The following is a 19,727-nucleotide window of genomic DNA, read 5'->3' as shown; positions in this document are numbered from 1 at the left end:
TATTGACATCTAAAAATGGCCAGGATTGGATTATTTTTGATCAGGTAACGTTCCCACAGTAATTGCAGAAAATCTTGTGCTCGTGCAATCACAATAATGTAAATCTATATATATAATTGCCTTATTCTGTCTGTCTGTCTGTCTGTCTGTCTGTCATGCTCCAAAATTGTGTCCTTACGGTGACACAAAGCTGATTGGCCGCTGGGCTCGCCATGGCCCCGCCCCCCCCATGGATTGGCCTCTCGCCCCGGCTCTCTGCAGGCCCCGCCCCCCTCACGCAATGCACGCTCGCTCTTGCCCAACTGACACGTAGCTCCGACTCCTAGGTGAGTACACACACACACATCAGATCACACTCACTCTCACACACACCTCACACATCACATCCACACACTCACAACATCCTGGGATATCGCTTGCTTCTACACCGGCTCCGTCACGATCCCAGCAGCGCCAGACATAACCTTGCGATGCTGGGATCTTCACGGAGCCCGTGAACGCTGTTAACCATTATACACATCTGGTAACTAAGGTCCCTTGGTTACCAGATATGTATCATAGTTAACAGTGTACACCGGCTCACACTCACTCTCACACACACCTCACACATACATCACATCGCATCCACACACTCACAGCATCCGGCGATATCGCTTGCTTCTCGGCCTCGATACTGTGCTGTTGTGACCTTCCAGGACCTGTCGGAGGATCACATGGCCAGAAGCATGTGGTATCTCCGGATGTTGTGAGTATGAGCGCGTATGTGCAATATCGTCAATGTGTGTGCGCGTGAGTGTATGCGATCGGGTGAGTGTCGGCAGAGGAGCATGGCGTGCTGGAGGATGCTGGGGACAGAGAGGCTGATGCTGGGGACAGAGAGGCTGATGCTGGGGACAGAGGCTGATGCTGGGGACAGAGAGGCTGATGCTGGGGACAGAGAGGCTGATGCTGGGGACAGAGAGGCTGATGCTGGGGACAGAGAGGCTGATGCTGGGGACAGAGAGGCTGATGCTGGGGACAGAGAGGCTGATGCTGGGGACAGAGAGGCTGATGCTGGGGACAGAGAGGCTGATGCTGGGGACAGAGAGGCTGATGCTGGGGACAGAGAGGCTGATGCTGCGGGCAGAGAGGCTGATGCTGCGGGCAGAGAGGCTGATGCTGCGGGCAGAGAGGCTGATGCTGCGGGCAGAGAGGCTGATGCTGCGGGTAGAGAGGCTGATTCTGGCGCAGCATGGCGGATGGAGCACGTTTGGGAGTGCGCAGCATGGCGGATGGAGCACGTTTGGGAGTGCGCAGCATGGCGGATGGAGCACGTTTGGGAGTGCGCAGCATGGCAGATGGAGCACGTTTGGGAGTGCGCAGCATGGCGGATGGAGCACGTTTGGGAGTGCGCAGCATGGCGGATGGAGCACGTTTGGGAGTGCGCAGCATGGCGGATGGAGCACGTTTGGGAGTGCGCAGCATGGCGGATGGAGCACGTTTGGGAGTGCGCAGCATGGCGGATGGAGCACGTTTGGGAGTGCGCAGCATGGGGGATGCAGCACGATGGGCAGTGCGGAGTATGGCGGATGGAGCATGTTTGGGAGTGCGCAGCATGGCGGATGGACCACGTTTGGGAGTGCGCAGCATGGCGGATGGAGCACGTTTGGGAGTGCGCAGCATGGGAGATGGAGAACGATGGGGGGGTGCGCAGCATAGGGGATGGAGCACGATGGGGAGTGCGCTGCATGGGGGATGGAGCACGATGGGGAGTGCGGAGTATGGCGGATGGAGCACGTTTGGGAGTGCGCAGCGTGGCGGATGGAGCACGTTTGGGAGTGCGCAGCATGGCGGATGGAGCACGTTTGGGAGTGCGCAGCATGGCGGATGGAGCACGATGGGGAGTGCGCAGCATGGCGGATGGAGCACGATGGGGAGTGCGCAGCATGGCGGATGGAGCACGATGGGGAGTGCGCAGCATGGCGGATGGAGCACGTTTGGGAGTGCGCAGCATGGGGGATGGAGCACGATGGGGAGTGTGCAGCATGGCGGATGGAGCACGTTTGGGAGTGCGCAGCATGGCGGATGGAGCACGTTTGGGAGTGCGCAGCATTGCGGATGGAGCACGTTTGGGAGTGCGCAGCATGGCGGATGGAGCACGATGGGGAGTGCGGAGTATGGCGGATGGAGCACATTTGGGAGTGCGCAGCATGGCGGATGGACCACGTTTGGGAGTGCGCAGCATGGCGGATGGAGCACGTTTGGGAGTGCGCAGCATGGGAGATGGAGCACGATGGGGGGTGTGCAGCATAGGGGATAGAGCACGATGGGGAGTGCGCTGCATGGGGGATGGAGCACGATGGGGAGTGCGGAGTATGGCGGATGGAGCACGTTTGGGAGTGCGCAGCATGGTGGATGGAGCACGTTTGGGAGTGCGCAGCATGGCGGATGGAGCACGTTTGGGAGTGCGCAGCATGGGAGATGGAGCACGATGGGGAGTGCGTAGCGTGGCGGATGGAGCACGTTTGGGAGTGCGCAGCATGGGGGATGGAGCACGATGGGGAGTGCGCAGCATGGCGGATGGAGCATGTTTGGGAGTGCGCAGCATGGCGGATGGAGCACGTTTGGGAGTGCGCAGCATGGCGGATGGAGCACGTTTGGGAGTGCGCAGCATGGCGGATGGAGCACGTTTGGGAGTGCGCAGGAAGGGAGATGTAGCACGATGGGGGGTGCGCAGCATAGGGGATGGAGCACGATGGGGAGTGCACACCTCCCCCCAACACACACACACACGCGCGCACGCACTGCACAACACACCACACACACACACACACACACACACACTGGGAACCACAAACAACTGCCTTACACAGACACCCACACACACAGACAACGCTGCACACACACAACACCCACACACAGACAACGCTGCACACACAAATATACGCACATACCGCACAACACACACATTGCACAAAACATACCTCCCCCCAAAACACACCACACACACACAAACCGCACAACACACACACACAACGCTACAGACACACAGCGCTCCACAAACGCAACACACAAACAACACCGCTCTCACCCCCCGCCACACCCAGACAACACCCAGAACATGTACAGCGCCCTACACAAACACTTGGTAACTACACACAACAACATATATATCTATATATATAACAAAAATCATACATGAACTACACAATACGTAAATTCTAGAATACCCGATGCGTAGAATCGGGCCACCTTCTAGTACGGTATATAATTCTGCAGGAACAATACACCCCAGGATGATTGAAATATATGCCATTTTGTAAGGTATTGAGCTATATGGCTGTCAGGAGAGAGTAGTCGAGGCAAGAACCAGGGCAGGAATCAAACAGTGTTCAACCCCTTTAAGGGGGTGCTCACACATCCGTGTGAAATGTCAACGCGCTGTCCGTTTTGTAATCATTGAATGAAATAACAGAGATCTCCACTTTTGTCACCCGGCCATATAAGTGGGATACATATAAGCAGATATATCCCACTTCTCGCCTTCCTTTGTGATATATTTAACAGAATTTTCCTTAGAATTTAGACAAAGGGCCATTGTAGATTGCTGTAAATCGAGCGCTGATAGACAATAAGACATTTCTATGTAACAATAGTTGTGTGCTTTCTTTACGCCGGTGTCTTTCCTCCTCTTCTGGCGTTCTCATTACAAAAAGGCAGATGCCGTGTACTCAAGTGGATGTACTGATGACAGATGATCATTTTCCAGGTCGCCATAAAAGATGCGATCGACACTAAATTAGGAATCCTGCTATGACAGCCCCGGAGGACCCCGAGAGCTACAAATATCAATAGCTCTTGAGTTTTCATTCATTTTACTTAAAGCAACTACCGTATATTATATAAAAAAAAAATTCAACACATGGAAAGATGAATTATATACTAAGCAAAATGCAGCACATTACTACAGTGCCCTGAGGCACATTTCTGCAAGAACCTTTGAATAAATAGTTGGAGATCCGCTTCAAACCAATGCTTTTGAATAGAAAGCAGTGATAAGGACTCAGAAGGATAAAGCAGGCCATTTAGACGGCAGTAGTCACATGCCTGTGCCATACTGTACCAGCGTGCTCTATGAGTGGGAAAACGTGGAACAGAACCGCCATTGTTCAGGAGCAGCAAATGCAGAACACAGCAGCCCCTGCGAGTCGCCACCTGCACTCATCTCATGTCAGCCCTACTACATCAATGGGAGGAATGATTCTGCCCTAGTAAGTCTTCTACTGCTCTTCCTGTCAATACATTCTCTAACCATTCAAATATGGGGATGATGGTCAATAGAAATGTATATTTCTGCTCCAAAGATCCAACTGCATCAATCTGCCATTTAGAAAGTATAATTAAGCACAAACTGAAGCAGATACATTGTGTAACCCCAAGTAACATTTATAAAGAGGTTGTACTTTAAAAACACCTTATAAATGGGCCTAGGGTTGGTGAGGAGTCTAAGTGAGGGGGAGATTCAGTGAACATAAGACCGCTGCAGCCAATCCGTAGCTGCTAATCGTCTGCAGCCTTGACATGGGTCCTTCCAGTTTAAACTGGAATGTGAAAGCTGCTCAGCATCAGTCACTAATTGACTTAGGCTGGTTTCACACATCAGTTTTTCGGCGTCCGGCACGATCTGGCGAAAAAACTTATGCGACGGATACGGAGAAAAAACATTTTCTTCCTTCCGTTTTTTGACGGATCCGTTGTGGTACTGAGCATGCACAGTTCAAAAATCCGTATCAGTTATTGAATTCCGTCATATGCCAGATGACGACGGATCCGACGCCCTTCGGCTTTCATTATACAAAATGTTGGACGGCGCCGGATCCGGCGTAGTCCGGTTTTTAGCCGGAGACAAAAAACGCTGCATGCAGCGTCCTTTCCGGCAGCTGGACGAAGAAATTGCAATCGCATGCAACGCAAGGCCATCCGGCGCCAATACAAGTGAATGGGGAATAAAACTGATCCGGCACCGGATCCATTTTATCCGCATTTCACCGAATTATGCCCGACGGCAAAAACCGGATGTGTGAAAGCAGTGTTAAGGGATCACATGTTCTCACCTCCCCAACCTTATACTCGCTGGAAGAAGTACCCGATAAACTGCCAGGGAACACACTGCAGGATATGGAGTTGCTATTGTCTAGCAGTATTTTTTTTACTTGACATATTTAGAATGGTGTTTTAATGTAATGGACAACTGCTTTAAGCGTGGCATGTTTTAAGGCACATTTTGCAGCAAACGTTCTTGGTGAAATGTAGTACACAGGGTGCAAAACGGGTTTAGAGACCCTCATTCAGGAGCAGTGGTAATGACTGGCACGTTTGAGATTTTCAATTCTCTATTCTCCTATGGATTTCACTTTTTCTATTGTGAAGGAGCAGTGAAGTTTTCAGAAAGTTGCATGAAAAGCTACAAATTTTGTTTGCGTCTTCATAACTTGTAAATGTAGGCGCTTTCTTTCTTTAACGGGCTTGTCCAATACTAAGACAATTCTTTCTCAATCAGCATGAGTGCTCCCAGGAGAATAACCACACTTGTGCACACCTCCGCTGTGGGCGCTATACCATTCCAGTACATTAAGTCTCGCGAGCCCTGCGCCCAATCAGCACTGGCTTCAAACTCCCCACTACTGGAATTAACACCAAGAGGTAATGAGCGGCCAGCCGCAACTCTGACTTTCTTGATGGGCAATTCATCCAACGCAGGGGAGAGTGAAGCCAGCGCTGATTGGGCTCAGTGCTCTCGTCACTTAATGTCACAAGAGCCCCGGGAGAGCGAGTGCCAACACTGCTGGAACAGCGCCAGCATTGGAGGTGAGTACAAGGGCTTGCTCACACCACCGTATAACACAGAAGTGCGCTGTACAATGTTTTATCAGATAACGCTTGACCCATTGTTATACTATGAAGCATTGCCAATCAGCTTTTTTGCCTCACGCTGATTGAGCATGAGGGAGAAAAAAAAAAAATAGCTGCGATTGGCAGCGTATATCGGATGGCGCGCACCCATACAAGTCTATGGGTAAATGTGAAACATCGGACTGCATTCAGATGTCATCCAAGTGCAGTATGATATATGCAAAGATAGAAATGAAAACACAGTAGTGAAATCAGTACCGTGCCATCATTATGGCATCCGCATTTCATGAATATATTACAATTCTATAAGATGGGAAACTGTAAATGGTCCTAAAAATGCTTAATAGCTGCGGAGCTGAAAATAAAAAAAAAAACGGATTGCTTATGGTCAGCACACAGAGGACAAGTGAGAAAAAAAAAGTTATCCCACTTTTCTGGATAAGAAGGAGACAGATTTTCTAGACGCTTGTGGAACCACTGCCTCAGAGCAACACAAGGAACAAGAAAGTAGTCAACCAGTCATCTGATAGTTTCATAATTCATAAGCATGTTTTGTGGAAATGGACAAAATATAAAGCGTACCTGATGGGGCTCCAACCCATGCAAGCCCCAGGACACCATCATCAAAATCTCTGTCTGTAAACACATAGGCCAAGCAATAATCATCATGGTTCTGCTCAGAGTTTAGCTCCAGGAACTTCTCTACTCCAATATTTGGAAATCGGAAAGGATTTGAGGGGTCTCTTTCATCAGTTGTAGTGTTGATCTGCAGGAAAGAAAGAAAACAAAACACTTACCGCGCATATTTTAAACTGCTACAAAAAATATTTGCAGATTCACAAAAAATAATTAGAATCTTAAAAAAAAAAAAAAAAAAAGTTGAGGAATTAGACATGGCATTCGTAAAAAATGAAAGCTCTTATTGGGATGAACCATCAGAATTTTCCCTAATTAACTGATGCCATATACAAATATATAAATTAGTTTGAAAAGCAGGAAGAATATGAAGCAAGATGTCACCAATGAATGCCGCTCTGTAACAGTCATCTAGGCGGAGCTTCCACAATGAACAGTCATCCATGAAAGCAGTGTTCCTGCTGTAATTCGTGATGAGTGAGCACTACCATGCTCGAGTGCTCTGTCCTCAAAACGAGCAGGTCGGACAAATATAATAGAAGTCTATGGGAAAATTCAGAATTTTGCAAAAGACAAGGAACCTTTTGCCCTATTTTCCATATTGAAGTGGACACACAATGTAATAACTGCAGTGAGGGAATGGGTTTGTTTTTTTAACCCTCAAATGAGGACATATCCATAATCAAAGTATTTGGTCCCTACTGAGTTCATTAAGTCCAAGTGGGTGTTATCAGACAGTTTTCAATGGGGGGGGAGGGGTGTTGCATGTTCTTCTTCCTCCTGTATGGCATTGTTTAATGATAAGCAGGCAAAAACAGTTAAAGTAAAGAACACCATCTCCCACCATAGCTCTGAGCAGGTTTCTCAGTTTCAGAGATGTATAATGTCAGACATCCTGGTCTCTGGGTCTAACTTCCTACATGAGTCACTATTGGGGGAGGGGCAGTGCAACTGAGTGTAGCCGTTTCACATTACAATCCTTTCTATCAGCTCTCCTCTCATAACAATGTCACCTCAATATACCCCTAGCAACAACAAATCTTCACTTTTACTTTCTTAAATATTTAGGTTAACCTTTAGGATTGACCAAAAGCTCTGTAGTTAAATAATAAAATTAATCATCAAAAATACAAATTAACCTAATTGTGCACACACAGTATACGTCAAACAGGAGTAGTCCAAAACAAGCAGGTTACTGTATGAGATGTAACAGCATGCGCAGATCTCACTGCAGAGCTATTACAAATGGCATGAACACAATAGACAAAGGAGTGATTGCCGACATCTCCAGACTGTCAGTGTAGGAGGAAGGGCAATACAGAGAGGTGACAATGCTATGAAAGGAGAAGACTTTATACAAGGGTTTGTAATGTGCCAAAGTTATTATTATTTATTATTATAGCGCCATTTATTCCATGGCGCTTTACAAGTTAAAGTTAAATTCGGATATGTTACCCTTCCCCCCACACTAACTTACGCAGGAGGTTAGACCAGGATATCAGGGCTGTATCATTACATCTCACACACTGAGAAACCTGCTATCAGCTATTGTGGGGCATGGTCTTCTTTCTTATGAGTGTTGAGGCCTGCTTATGATTGACCAGCATCATACAGGGTGAAATGCTAAACTCTGATAATACCCACGTAAACTAAAACAAAAATTAAATCATTGAGGGTCAAATACTTTGATTGCTATTTTGACAACAACAGGAAAAGCAAAAAAAAGCAAAGAAACAAACAAAAAAAAAATGTTCTGTAGCCTCTACGATTAGATCCTGTATGCAGCTCAACATGAAAAAAGTGATAAAAGGTCCTGTTTAAAGGACGATTCAGATCATGTATTTAGATCTCCTGTATGGAGGAGGACACACTCGTCTGGTATAAGACTACTACCATTGATAACTTCCTAGCGTAGTGCAGACAATAAGTCTGGAGGTTGAACAAAAAGAAACTGCTATTCGTACTGCAAAATTGTGGGCACTTATGTGCAAAAGACTGAAACATTATGAAAAGGTCAGTAAAATCAGGGTGGGGAAAAAACCATCAGAAATACTTACTCGAATACGCTTCACCATGAAGCTAATATTTCGAATCCCCATGAAATCTGTTGATTGATAAATTGTATCAATGGCTTTCACATGGCTGGATATCTGTAAAATGACAAATATTCTATTTATTTTACACAATTAACTAGCAAAAGCATAAATTCTTAAGGAAATAAAGACAGTACAGTACACAGGGTGGAAACGATCCCATTGTCAGAGACAATCTCGTTATAGACTTTAACAAATAAAACCTCCAAACCCGTACAATTGCTAATTATACACGAACTTTAAAAAAAGAAAACACCAGCAAATCCTCCTCCTTTGTTTTGATCCTATTTTGTCTCATTTTGCAAATAAAACTAAACAGTATGTAAAGTTTCTGTGTGTCTCAGGAGCTGAGCAATGTTCCTCCTCCTCTTTGCCATGTGTGTGGCTGTAAGACAACTGGCTGCAGCAGGAGCCTCTCCCTGCTGTACCCTGTCTGCAGAATGTCACATAGCCAGCGCACACCCTACTGTATAAGAAAGTGTGTTTCAGACAGTCATTAAAAATGACAAATTAACCTTTTAGTCCTCCGCACAATTTTTGTAAGGCTGACCAGTTTAAGATCTGTGAAAAAAAAAATGCTGCTAGGAAACAGTGAAGGCAAATATATTTCTACTTTTAGGTTCAGCGCCTCTAAGACCGGGTATAACTGGAATATTTTTAATTAACTGTTAGGGCACTGAGAATCTACAGTACTAAGCTTATCCAGCAGTAGATTACACCATATCTGTGTAAAAGCCATGGACCGCACATCCAAAAATCATAAGTTGATCTAATGCGGCCAGCCAAAAATTATACAACTGAAGACGAGGCTCTAAATTTACCATTCTGATCAGACTGTATGAAACCCATTACCACGTCACGTCGAACCTCTGAGTGGGTCACTAACTTTGTTAAGCCTTAAAGGTGCGGTGCCGTGCGCCAACCACCTCCGTAGCGAGTGTGCACCAGCAGGGCGGGTGACCTGGTGCCTCAACACTAATGCTGTAAGACTGTGTCCACATGACTCCACGCCATATCTCCAGAACTAGATTATAGACCACGTTATGATCTGCAGCCTGGATCCCATACAGTACACAGCCTGCTGATGGGTAGGAGCTGAGTGATGAAGTGATCGAAGCAGCTATGCAGAACATTGTGATCACACCCACAACTAATTTAAAGAGGTTATCACTACTTTTCATTGCTGGCCTATCCTTCGGATATGGCCATCAAGGTCTGATCAGCCAGAATACGACATACATACCCCTGCAGATCAGCTGTTCCTGGCAGCGGCAGCAGGCAGCCAGAAATACTTAGTTCCGGCACGGCCATCTTCTGATAGCGGCCAAGGCCAGGTACTGCACATCTGCCTCCTATTGATTAGAATGGGATGTGAAAGTGCAGAACCCGGCTGCAACCGCTATCAAAATACGGAGCTGCGCCAGAACTGTGCATGTTCAGCTGCCTGCTGCCGGGACCGAAAGCAACTCAACCGCGGGGAAGAGGACCCCGGCCGATCAGACATTGATGACCAATCAAAAGACTAAACCATCAATGTAAAAGTAGTAGGCAACCCCTTTAAGCAATTGTGATCATTAAGGAATACGCACTATATAGACAATTATGGCAATGGCTCCGAATGATCACTATTGAGGGAACGTTATAGTTTGGCACTTCCATATTAATCTCCGATTGTTGTATTTTTTTTAGGATGCTACTAATATATATAATGTCTTCAGAAACACCTAGGCTTTGAAATTATTATTTGGAAAAAGTCTCTGATCTTCCTGCCCTCGGACGGCCTGACATGGGTTACATACCACAGAATCCGTTCAGGTTGTCAAAGGATATTTGTCCCTCGTAAATGGGCAGACTCTAAATCCTCGATAAAGAGCATAGTCCATTCAGGCAATACTTAAAAGGAGGATCCATTATACTGAAAAGACTTAATGTACTGCGTTCCGTTACAAGATCCAGCCTCACTTTATGGCTGCCACTTTCAATTTAGCTTTAAGTGTTAGGATGAAGCATAACAGTATTATTTTATAAGACTTTTACCCTAAGGACTTCCAATCCGAAATGTTCATGAGACTTTTCCACATTTCCTTTTGTGTGGCTGGTATATTTCTAGTAAGGAGACACGCTAAATTCATCCCTTGACATCAACACACAGAATGAAAAAAGAAAACGCTCCAGCGAAAAGGACAAAAATGGAAATTCACACTTTTCAATACAAATTACCAGTGAAAAGCGAGGCGCTGGACTGAGCCCACAGTCCATTACAGTAATGATATCTCATGAGACACCGACTGCAGCTGGATGATAATGTGCGCAGAAATACGAAGGGGCAGAGATATTAAAACTTTCTGCACTTGTGGACCGTTGGATCAGGGGAACACAAGACGGGAAGAAAATGAAGCCGATTAAAACGAGGAAAATATGTCCAATCTACAGTATATAGAGGATACAAAGGATGGGAACAAGGTGTTAGATTCTCCGCGGAAGCCTTTCAACTGTCTATCTAATTATAGGAGATAAGATACTCCCAGATAAAGACGCCAGTCACTGAAACTTTATACACAGCAAGCACAAAGAGAAAAGCAGCTTTTATTAACCTTGTGTTTGTCTTAGATCAGCAAAGTCGTTTCTGAATTTACAACTATAAAAAAAATCCCCCCAATTCTATAGACGTATCATTGCATTTATTCACTAGTGAAAAACCTCATTATTGAAAATCAGGAGTTTCTGAGAATTATATCTAGCTTTTCTGGAAGACTTAAAAAGTGGGCTGTGTATAATGGCCTGAAATCTGCGTATAAAGCAGAAAGATCCCACTGGATATGTAAAAGGATACAGCGGCACTCTGCAAGCACCAAATATATGACATTTTAGCTGAATTAATGCTATATAAAATATACTTAGAAAAAAGAAGGATCTTAGAGCAAGAATCGGCAAAGTCATGTGTGACCATCGACCACGGCACGGTGACCTTTCTTTGATGGGACCCAATCCTAGTGTCATGCCTCTCCAGGACTAAAAAAAGTCTACAAATATAAGAAGCAGATAGACTCTGCTCTCCACCCATCATCCACAGTGTGGTTTTATTAGAGTCAGATCCTATCTGCCCATATATTGTAGACTTTAAGTCCAGGAGAAGCATGTCCCTAGGACAGGGTCCCATCAAAGAAAGGTCGCCGTGCCATGGTGGATGGGCACACATGAATTGGCCAATGCTTACACTAAAAACCATCATTTTTTTAAGTATGTTCTCTATTTCATATAATCTATGTTTGCATATGTCTTGGCACTTACAGGGTGCTGCTATATCCTTTTGTTTGTGTTTCGTGTAGTTTAAGCAGCTGGCACCTGTTCACACTTCCTATATTTGGAGATGCCGTTTTTTGCTTCCATCGGATATTGAGAATGTTTACAACATATCACTGATGAAATTCTGTATTATGCAAAGATGCAGTGCATTTAATTACCTTTAAAAATACATATATTAGACAAGTCAGTCCTCTCTGACCATTTTCAGCTACATCTTAAAAAATAAAATAAGCACAGTACACCATAGTCATGTGGCAGGGGAAGTTCATTTGTCCCCAGATGGCATTTTATCTACTTAATTTTTACAAAACTCCAATTTGCCTTTTATTGCCATGTTGCCACATGCAGATAAACATAATGAAAAATTCCCCATACACTTTTATTACCACAATGTTCTGCAATGGTACCATGTTGTTAACGATACCCAATGGATAGATAACACATGTATACTAAATGTACACCAATATAGTAGGGCAAAATGCTTTCCTAAGCCGAATAATTTGTTACACCATCTACTGTCATATTGTGTGTATATATATATATATATATATATATATATATATATATATATATATATATATATATATATTTTTTATATATATGTGTATGTATGATATATATCAGACATATATATATATATATATCATACATACATATACATACACATACATACATACATACATACATACATACATACATACATACATACATACATACATACATATATCTGAATTAATCCAGTTGTCATTCTATCACTAGAGCAGTTCTAAGACGGCCATTTCCCATTTTCTGCAGATCAGGTTTTAGGCTATGTTCACTGTTGCCGTTTTTTTGTGCAGCCAAAATGTGATCACTTGGCAGTTTTTTTAAAAAAAAAAAAATTAAAAAAAAAAAGCTGCAGCAAAACCCAAGGCTGTGCTGTATTTTTCAGGAACTCAAAGTCAACTTAGCTTCCACCTTACACGCAAAAACAATACAAGGCGCTAGGCACCAATGCAAGACGTATGGGAAAACAAAAAAAAACATTCTTGCAACAAAGGACAATTTGATCAAATTATTCAGGGGAAAAAGGTTTTTTTATGTTTAATAGCTAGGGCATTTTTTACATATTAAGGTAATTTTCACTAATTCAATTAAATTAGGTTGAGAGTGGGGAGAAAAAAATGACTGCTTAAAAAAATAAAAATTAGATGTATGAGGCACAGCCGTGAAATACGTTTATATGAGAGTCTAAAAAAAAAATGCACAATTGTAAAACACAAAAACAGCAGGGAAAATTGAATTGGTAGGGACTGTTTACTTTACACATCACTAATTTAAAGGGAATCTGTTACCAGGTTTTTGCCTCCTAATCTGAGAGCAACATAATGTAGGGACAGAGACCCTGATTCCAGCGATGTGTCACTTACTGGGCTGCTTAGTGTAGTTCTGATAAAATCACTGATTAATCATCAGCAGATCATCATTAGAGGACAACTTGGTGCTGCCAGGTAGTCCAACATATGCATGAGCTCTGTGTAACAGCTAGATCTGCAGTAGAGAAAACATTGATTTTATCAAAATGACAGCAAACAGCTCAGTAAGTGACACATCACTGGAAACAGGGGTCTCTGTCTCTACATTATGCTGTTCTCAGGTGTGGGAGCAAAAACCTGTTGATAGATTCCCTTAAATTAATCTATGCTTGGAGTGAGGAGAAACAAATTAATACAATTAACAAAATGAAAAAAAATAATATTTAAAATCTAAAATATACGGTACATGCTCATGAGACAATACCAAGACATTGGTTCATACTTTGGGGAGGGGTAATGTATGGGTTTCATACCCTGCTGTACTTGTACTTTTTCATCAAGAATGCTGAAAAAACCCTGATAACAGCAATTTTACACTTACTCATTGCTTTCTATGGGTGAAAAAAAAATTGACATGCTGCAGATAAAAAAAAAAGGTACTGTACTGGTACTGTAAAAAAGCTTTTAACCCCTACACCTGCAGTGTGCTGTTCTGGTTTTTTTTTTCCCTCCTCAAATTCCAAGAGCCATAACGTTTTTATATTTCTGTCAATATAGCCATATGAGGGCTTGTTTATTTGCTGGAGGAGTTGTACTTTTGAATGACACTATTCATTCTGCCACATATTATACTGGAAAATGGGGAAAAAAAATTCCAAGTGTGGTGAAATTGTAAAAAGTGCAATTCCACAATTTTATTTATTTTTTTTTTTTTCATTTATCAAGTTTACTATGTGGAAAAACTGACGTGGCTTCACAATTCCCTAGGTTGCTATGAGTTCATAGATTCAAAACGTGTATAGTTTTACTTTTAAGTGGTGAAAAAAATCAGAACTTTGTATAAAAAAAAAAAAAATTAAAAAAAAAGGGCTTTTGTCACCATTTTCCGAGACCTGTAACATTCTCATTTTTCGTGATCTGGGGCTCAGTGACTGCTTATTTTTGCTTTTTGAACTGACTTTTTTAATTATTTCATTTTTGGGTAGATGCCATGTTCTGATTGTCTGTTATTGCAATGCTGCATAGACCAAAACTTCTAATTCTGGAGTTATTTTTTTCTTGCTACGCCATGCATGAATCAGATTAGTTCATTTTAGATTTGGACAGATCAGACAATTCTGAATGAGATGATACCAAATATGTGTGCGTTCCCTAAAACTATGTCATGACAGTGACGGGTCATCAGATCACCCATGGCTGTCATGACAACCCAGTGGCGCCTTGTGATCTTGTCACAGGGCCACCGATGGGGCCAGTTAAAAGTGCGCTGCCTGCCGGAGAGTGTTTATTCCCGCTGTGAGTTATTGACTTCAGGATTCAACTTGTTAACAGGTGCGGGTGGATCTCTGATCCACCCACGCTTCTTAGCTGCATGTTGGCTGACCTATGCGGGGAAAAACGTAGGCTCGCCGAACGAACCCGAATTAAAAAGCCAGACACTGCCTTGGACGTACAGGTACGTCCAGGGTTGTGAAGGAGTTCATTTTCAGAAAGCGTGCAGCAAAAAAAAAAAAAAATGCAAAATCGCAACATGTGAACCTAGCCTTAAGCTTTGCTGTGTAGACTGGGACAATATATTCTTCTCACCATCATTAACGGTTGAGTAATTTTACAGTATGCATGTAGATTTTTTTTTTAAAAAATTTGTTATAAATTTGAAACCTGTAATAAAACTATTAAATACTATCACGGAGTGAAACAACTGCTTTTCCGGCAGCGGTGTGGTCACCCAGAAAACATCCATCTCCTTTTACTCCTAAATCTATTTCCAGAAGACCTTCGTCTGCCCGCGGGTGTGACTGCAGCAACTGTATTCTCTATGGGCATATTATGGGGTTGTGACATGCATAACCTGGTCAGGTGAGACCCCCCCCCCAACTCCGCTCCCCCTAACTTTTTCAACCCTATACCGCTTCACCCTATGTGCACGTGGCTTGGTTTTCTTATTATTTATCTTTCCATACAGAAGAGTGGAAAAAAAAAATCATGGAATGACATTACAAAAAGCCTAAAAACAGAATGGTATATGAATATGAAAATTTTTCATAATTACTGTTCATCTTGGAAACACAAACACTGCACGTAGCACAGCATCTCATCATGCAGGAGACGTTACCTGGGCAATCACGGCCTCCCTTGTTTCTCCATATCTCCTGTAGAACAGATGGTCAGTCTGGATGTAGAGCTGGCAGGTATTCTTCTCGGCCTGTGCGGCACGTTTCTTCCTAAGGATGACTGGACCAGTCTCTTCATGCTCGTCTAAGTGTTCCTAATAGCAGTTACAGATAAAAGTATTGATAAATCAGTCTTCTATTATGAAAGTACATAAGGATTAATCAGAGCCAGCAAGCTAGCAGCAAAGCAATGGTACCTAGGAACAAAAACACCCAAATATGTTCTTAAATAATACTTATTTTATAGGGAATCTGTCAGCAGGTTTTTGCCACAATCTGGGAGCAGCATAATACACAGTGTTTCCCCGAAAATAAGCCCTAGCAGGCAATTTCAGCATTTTCAGTGTAAGACTTAAATATAAGCCCTACCCCGAAAACAAGCCCTAGTCGCAGTTCAATAATGAAGTGTCCATGCCGCTAAAAAACGTTAAAGAATACTGCAGGACACTTCATTACAAAAAGATGACACCCCCAAAAGAGAGAAGAAAGAAGACCCCGTGATAATACTGACCAGACGCCGAATGGGAGAACCTACGGTGGAACGCACACCCACACACATCAGACTGCAGGTCCGCTATGCGTTCCACTGCAGGTCCTTGCGCTCCACTGCACTGCGTCCCAAGTTCCCCTGCCGACCGGAAGCAATCGGTATCGCTGGATGTGACGAGTGTGTACGATCTGATGTGTATGTGCGTATGAGTGTGTGTGTTTGAGAGTGTGTGTGCGCGCGCGGCAAGGCAAGGCAGAGTCCAGCAATAACGTGAGCAATCCAGGATGCTGTTAACATTTTTTCTTTCTTTTTATTCATAAATCCATTAAAATACAGTGGTCCAAGCAATTCAGAACAGCAATATCACAGGAAAGTAGCGCAGATAGGACTACGCGTTTCAGCGGTCAAATCCGCCTTCTTCACGGTCCAGAATCTAATCTGCTTTCCAAACATGGAACCTTATATACATCTCACTCCCATCAGGGTAATTACAAATATGTGTGCGAGACTTAAAAACATGAGCTAGAAAAGCAAATCAAACATGTAAGCCATCCGCATATTAATCAATATACAACATACATGAGAATTATAAGGAAAGGATTCAGCATTTTGGAGAGAAATACAATCAGAAAATCCAATAACCTGACCATAAAATTTTAGATGATACAAAAACATAACAGTAATAATAGCCAGCATAATATAATGCAACAATGTATCAATAGTGCATAATGATATCCAGGCGATTATTAAAGCCCTGTGGCATACGGGTCCCCAGCTCAAATATCCACCTACTCTCTCTTGCAAGCACTTTTTTATGAAAATCTCCCCCTCTCAATGGTTTTTTTTACATGCTCTATGCCCATAAAAGAGAAACCGCGTAAATGCCCATTGTGTTTTTTTGAAAAATGTCGGGATACTACTGATGCACCAACCATTGGCAAATTACTAGCATCTGATAGATGTTTGCGGATTCTGGTTTTAAGGGGGTTCATCGTGCAACCTACATATTGCATGCGGCATATATTGCAATTAATTAGATAAACTACATTCTCCGTATTACAGTTTATAAAAGAACGAACATTAAACTGTTTTTCATTGGAAATAGATGAAAATATTTTGGACTTATTAGCAAAACCGTAGCGGTCTCTAACCTAAGACAACTAGAGGGGGAGACAGTTGGAACACAGAGTGAATTTAAATGATAGGTTTCAGATTCGTAATCCTATATTCTACCCAGTAAAATCGAGACCTCCTTTCCAAGATTTTTTTCAGGAAACAATTGAAAGTGAGCTGGTGTCTCTTTATAACCAAGTAGAACATCAAGAGGTTAAATTTAATCTGAGTATTTCTGAACATAGGGCAATTGATGAGCTGAGAGCAAACAGCGATCTCCTTATTGTCCAGGCGGACAAGGGGGGCGCTATTGTAGCTCTCAATGCTGGTTTATACAAGAAAGTGAACTTGTTGGATCTGGAAAACCGTAGCACCGATATTGAATTGCCATCAAATCCAACTAATTCATTTAATTCTGAATTATTACATCTGTTACAGGAGGGGATCAGTATGGGTGCTATTTCAGACAGAATTAAGAAGTTTATTTTTTGTGAAACACCGATTGTCCCAATATACCACTCACTCCCTAAAGTTCATAAAGAGGTTTTTCCTCCCCCTCTCAGACCTATTGTGTCTAGGATCGGGTCATTCAGTGAGAAACTAGGGGAGTGGGTAGATTTCTATCTTCAACTCTTAGTATCATTAACACCAAGTCACCTTAAAGATTCCAAAAGTAGGATACAGATTATGGAAAAATTTCATTGGCAATCTGACTATATGTGGCTATCTTGCGATGTGGTGGGGTTATATCCCTCTATCCCCCATCACGTCGCGAAACGATGTATCACATATTATTTGTCCAGATACAGTAATTACGAGGATTCCATCCAGAAGTTTATTGTCTCTTCAATTCAATTTCTTTTAAACCACAACTATTTTTCGTTTGATGAGAGATACTTCCTCCAGACACAAGGCGTGAGTATGGGCGCTAAGTTTTCACCTTCCCTAGCTAACCTGGTTATGTCCGTGTGGGAGGAAAATTATATCTTTAATATTGATAACCCATACAAGGATAATATTGTTTGGCTGGGTAGATTTATTGATGATCTGATATTTGTCTGGAGGGGTAGTCTCTCGTCTGCAAAAAGCTTTTTTTCTTATTTGGATTTGAATGATTTCAATCTAAAATTTACTAGTAGTGGTCATGAGGTATCAACAAACTTCTTGGACTTAAAACTGACCGCAGATTTTGACAGCAATAAGGTTTTGATATCTCCCTATAAAAAAACCTACTACATGCAATAGTATTTTAATGGCTTCCTCTAATCATCCCAAACATGTCATTCAGAATATTCCTGTGGGGGAGCTTATTAGACTAAAAAGGAATACCACATCTAGTGATAGATTGGAGGAAGAAATTGAAATAACTTGTAACAATTTAAAAAAAAGGGGGTATCCCAATTGGTCTTTGGAGAGAGCCAAGAAAAAAATAGCAGGCATTGATAGGGTTAAGCTGTTGGATTGTACTAAGAAAAAAAAACAGTTTGACTCCAAAAAATCTGGGGTAGTTTTCAGCACCAATTATAGTCTCTAGTTTAATTCTATTGTCAAAATTATCAGAAAATATCTTCCGTTATTATCTCAGAATGATATTTTGAAAAACATTGTGGAAAATAATGATACTGCCTTTGTGGCAAAAAAGAGCCCCAACCTTAGCTACATTATTATCACCTAGCATGTTCAAAGATCCAGACAAAATCTCCCCTAGCAACTGGTTAAAAACAATAGGATTTTTTAAATGCGGTGCTAATATTTGTAAGTGCTGCGGTTTTGCTAATAAGTCTAAAATATTTACATCTATTTCCAATGAAAAACAGTTTAATGTTCGTTCTTTTATAAACTGTAATACGGAGAATGTAGTTTATTTAATTAATTGCAATATATGCCGCATGCAATATGTAGGCTGCACGATGAACCCCCTTAAAACCAGAATCCGCAAACATCTATCAGATGCTAGTAATTTGCCAATTGTTGGTGCATCAGTAGTATCCCGACATTTTTCAAAAAAACACAAATGGGGATTTACGCGGTTTTTCTTTCATGGGCATAGAGCATGTAAAAAAACCATTGAGGGGGGAAGATTTTCATAAAAAAGTGCTTGCAAGAGAGAGTAGGTGGATATTTGAGCTGGGGACCCGCATGCCACAGGGCTTTAACAATCGTATGGATATCATTATGCACTATTGATACATTGTTGCATTATATTATGCTGGCTATTATTACTGTGTTATGTTTTTGTATCATCTAAAATTTTATTGTCAGGTTATTGGATTTTCTGATTGTATTTCTCTCTAAAATGCTGAATCCTTTCCTTATAATTCTCATGTATGTTGTATATTGATCAATATGCGGATAGCTTATATGTTTGATTTGCTTTTCTAGCTCATGTTTTTAAGTCTCTCCCAAATGTTTGTAATTACCCTGATGGGAGTGAGATGTATATAAGGTTCCATGTTTGGAAAGCAGATTAGATTCTGGACCGTGAAGAAGGCGGATTTTACCGCTGAAA

The 19,727-nt window shown here is 42.5% G+C and overlaps 1 protein-coding gene across 2 annotated transcripts in view; it reads right to left on the bottom strand.

Annotated features, from left to right (window-relative positions):
• The window catches only part of ADAM10 (ADAM metallopeptidase domain 10), a 271,656-nt gene that overhangs the window by 50,653 nt on the left and 201,276 nt on the right, over nt 1–19,727 (bottom strand). For both annotated transcript variants that reach the window (XM_075345727.1, XM_075345728.1), the window contains exons 6-8: nt 15,558–15,710; nt 8,586–8,678; nt 6,475–6,658 (exon numbers count right to left, since the gene is read on the bottom strand). In XM_075345727.1, coding sequence (XP_075201842.1) covers nt 6,475–6,658; nt 8,586–8,678; nt 15,558–15,710 — 430 coding nt within the window. The remainder of the gene's footprint in view (nt 1–6,474; nt 6,659–8,585; nt 8,679–15,557; nt 15,711–19,727) is intronic.

This window comes from Anomaloglossus baeobatrachus, chromosome 4 (assembly GCF_048569485.1).
Source record: "Anomaloglossus baeobatrachus isolate aAnoBae1 chromosome 4, aAnoBae1.hap1, whole genome shotgun sequence".
Taxonomy (NCBI): Eukaryota; Metazoa; Chordata; class Amphibia; order Anura; family Aromobatidae; genus Anomaloglossus; species Anomaloglossus baeobatrachus.
This window is presented reverse-complemented; position numbering and strand designations above follow the sequence as displayed.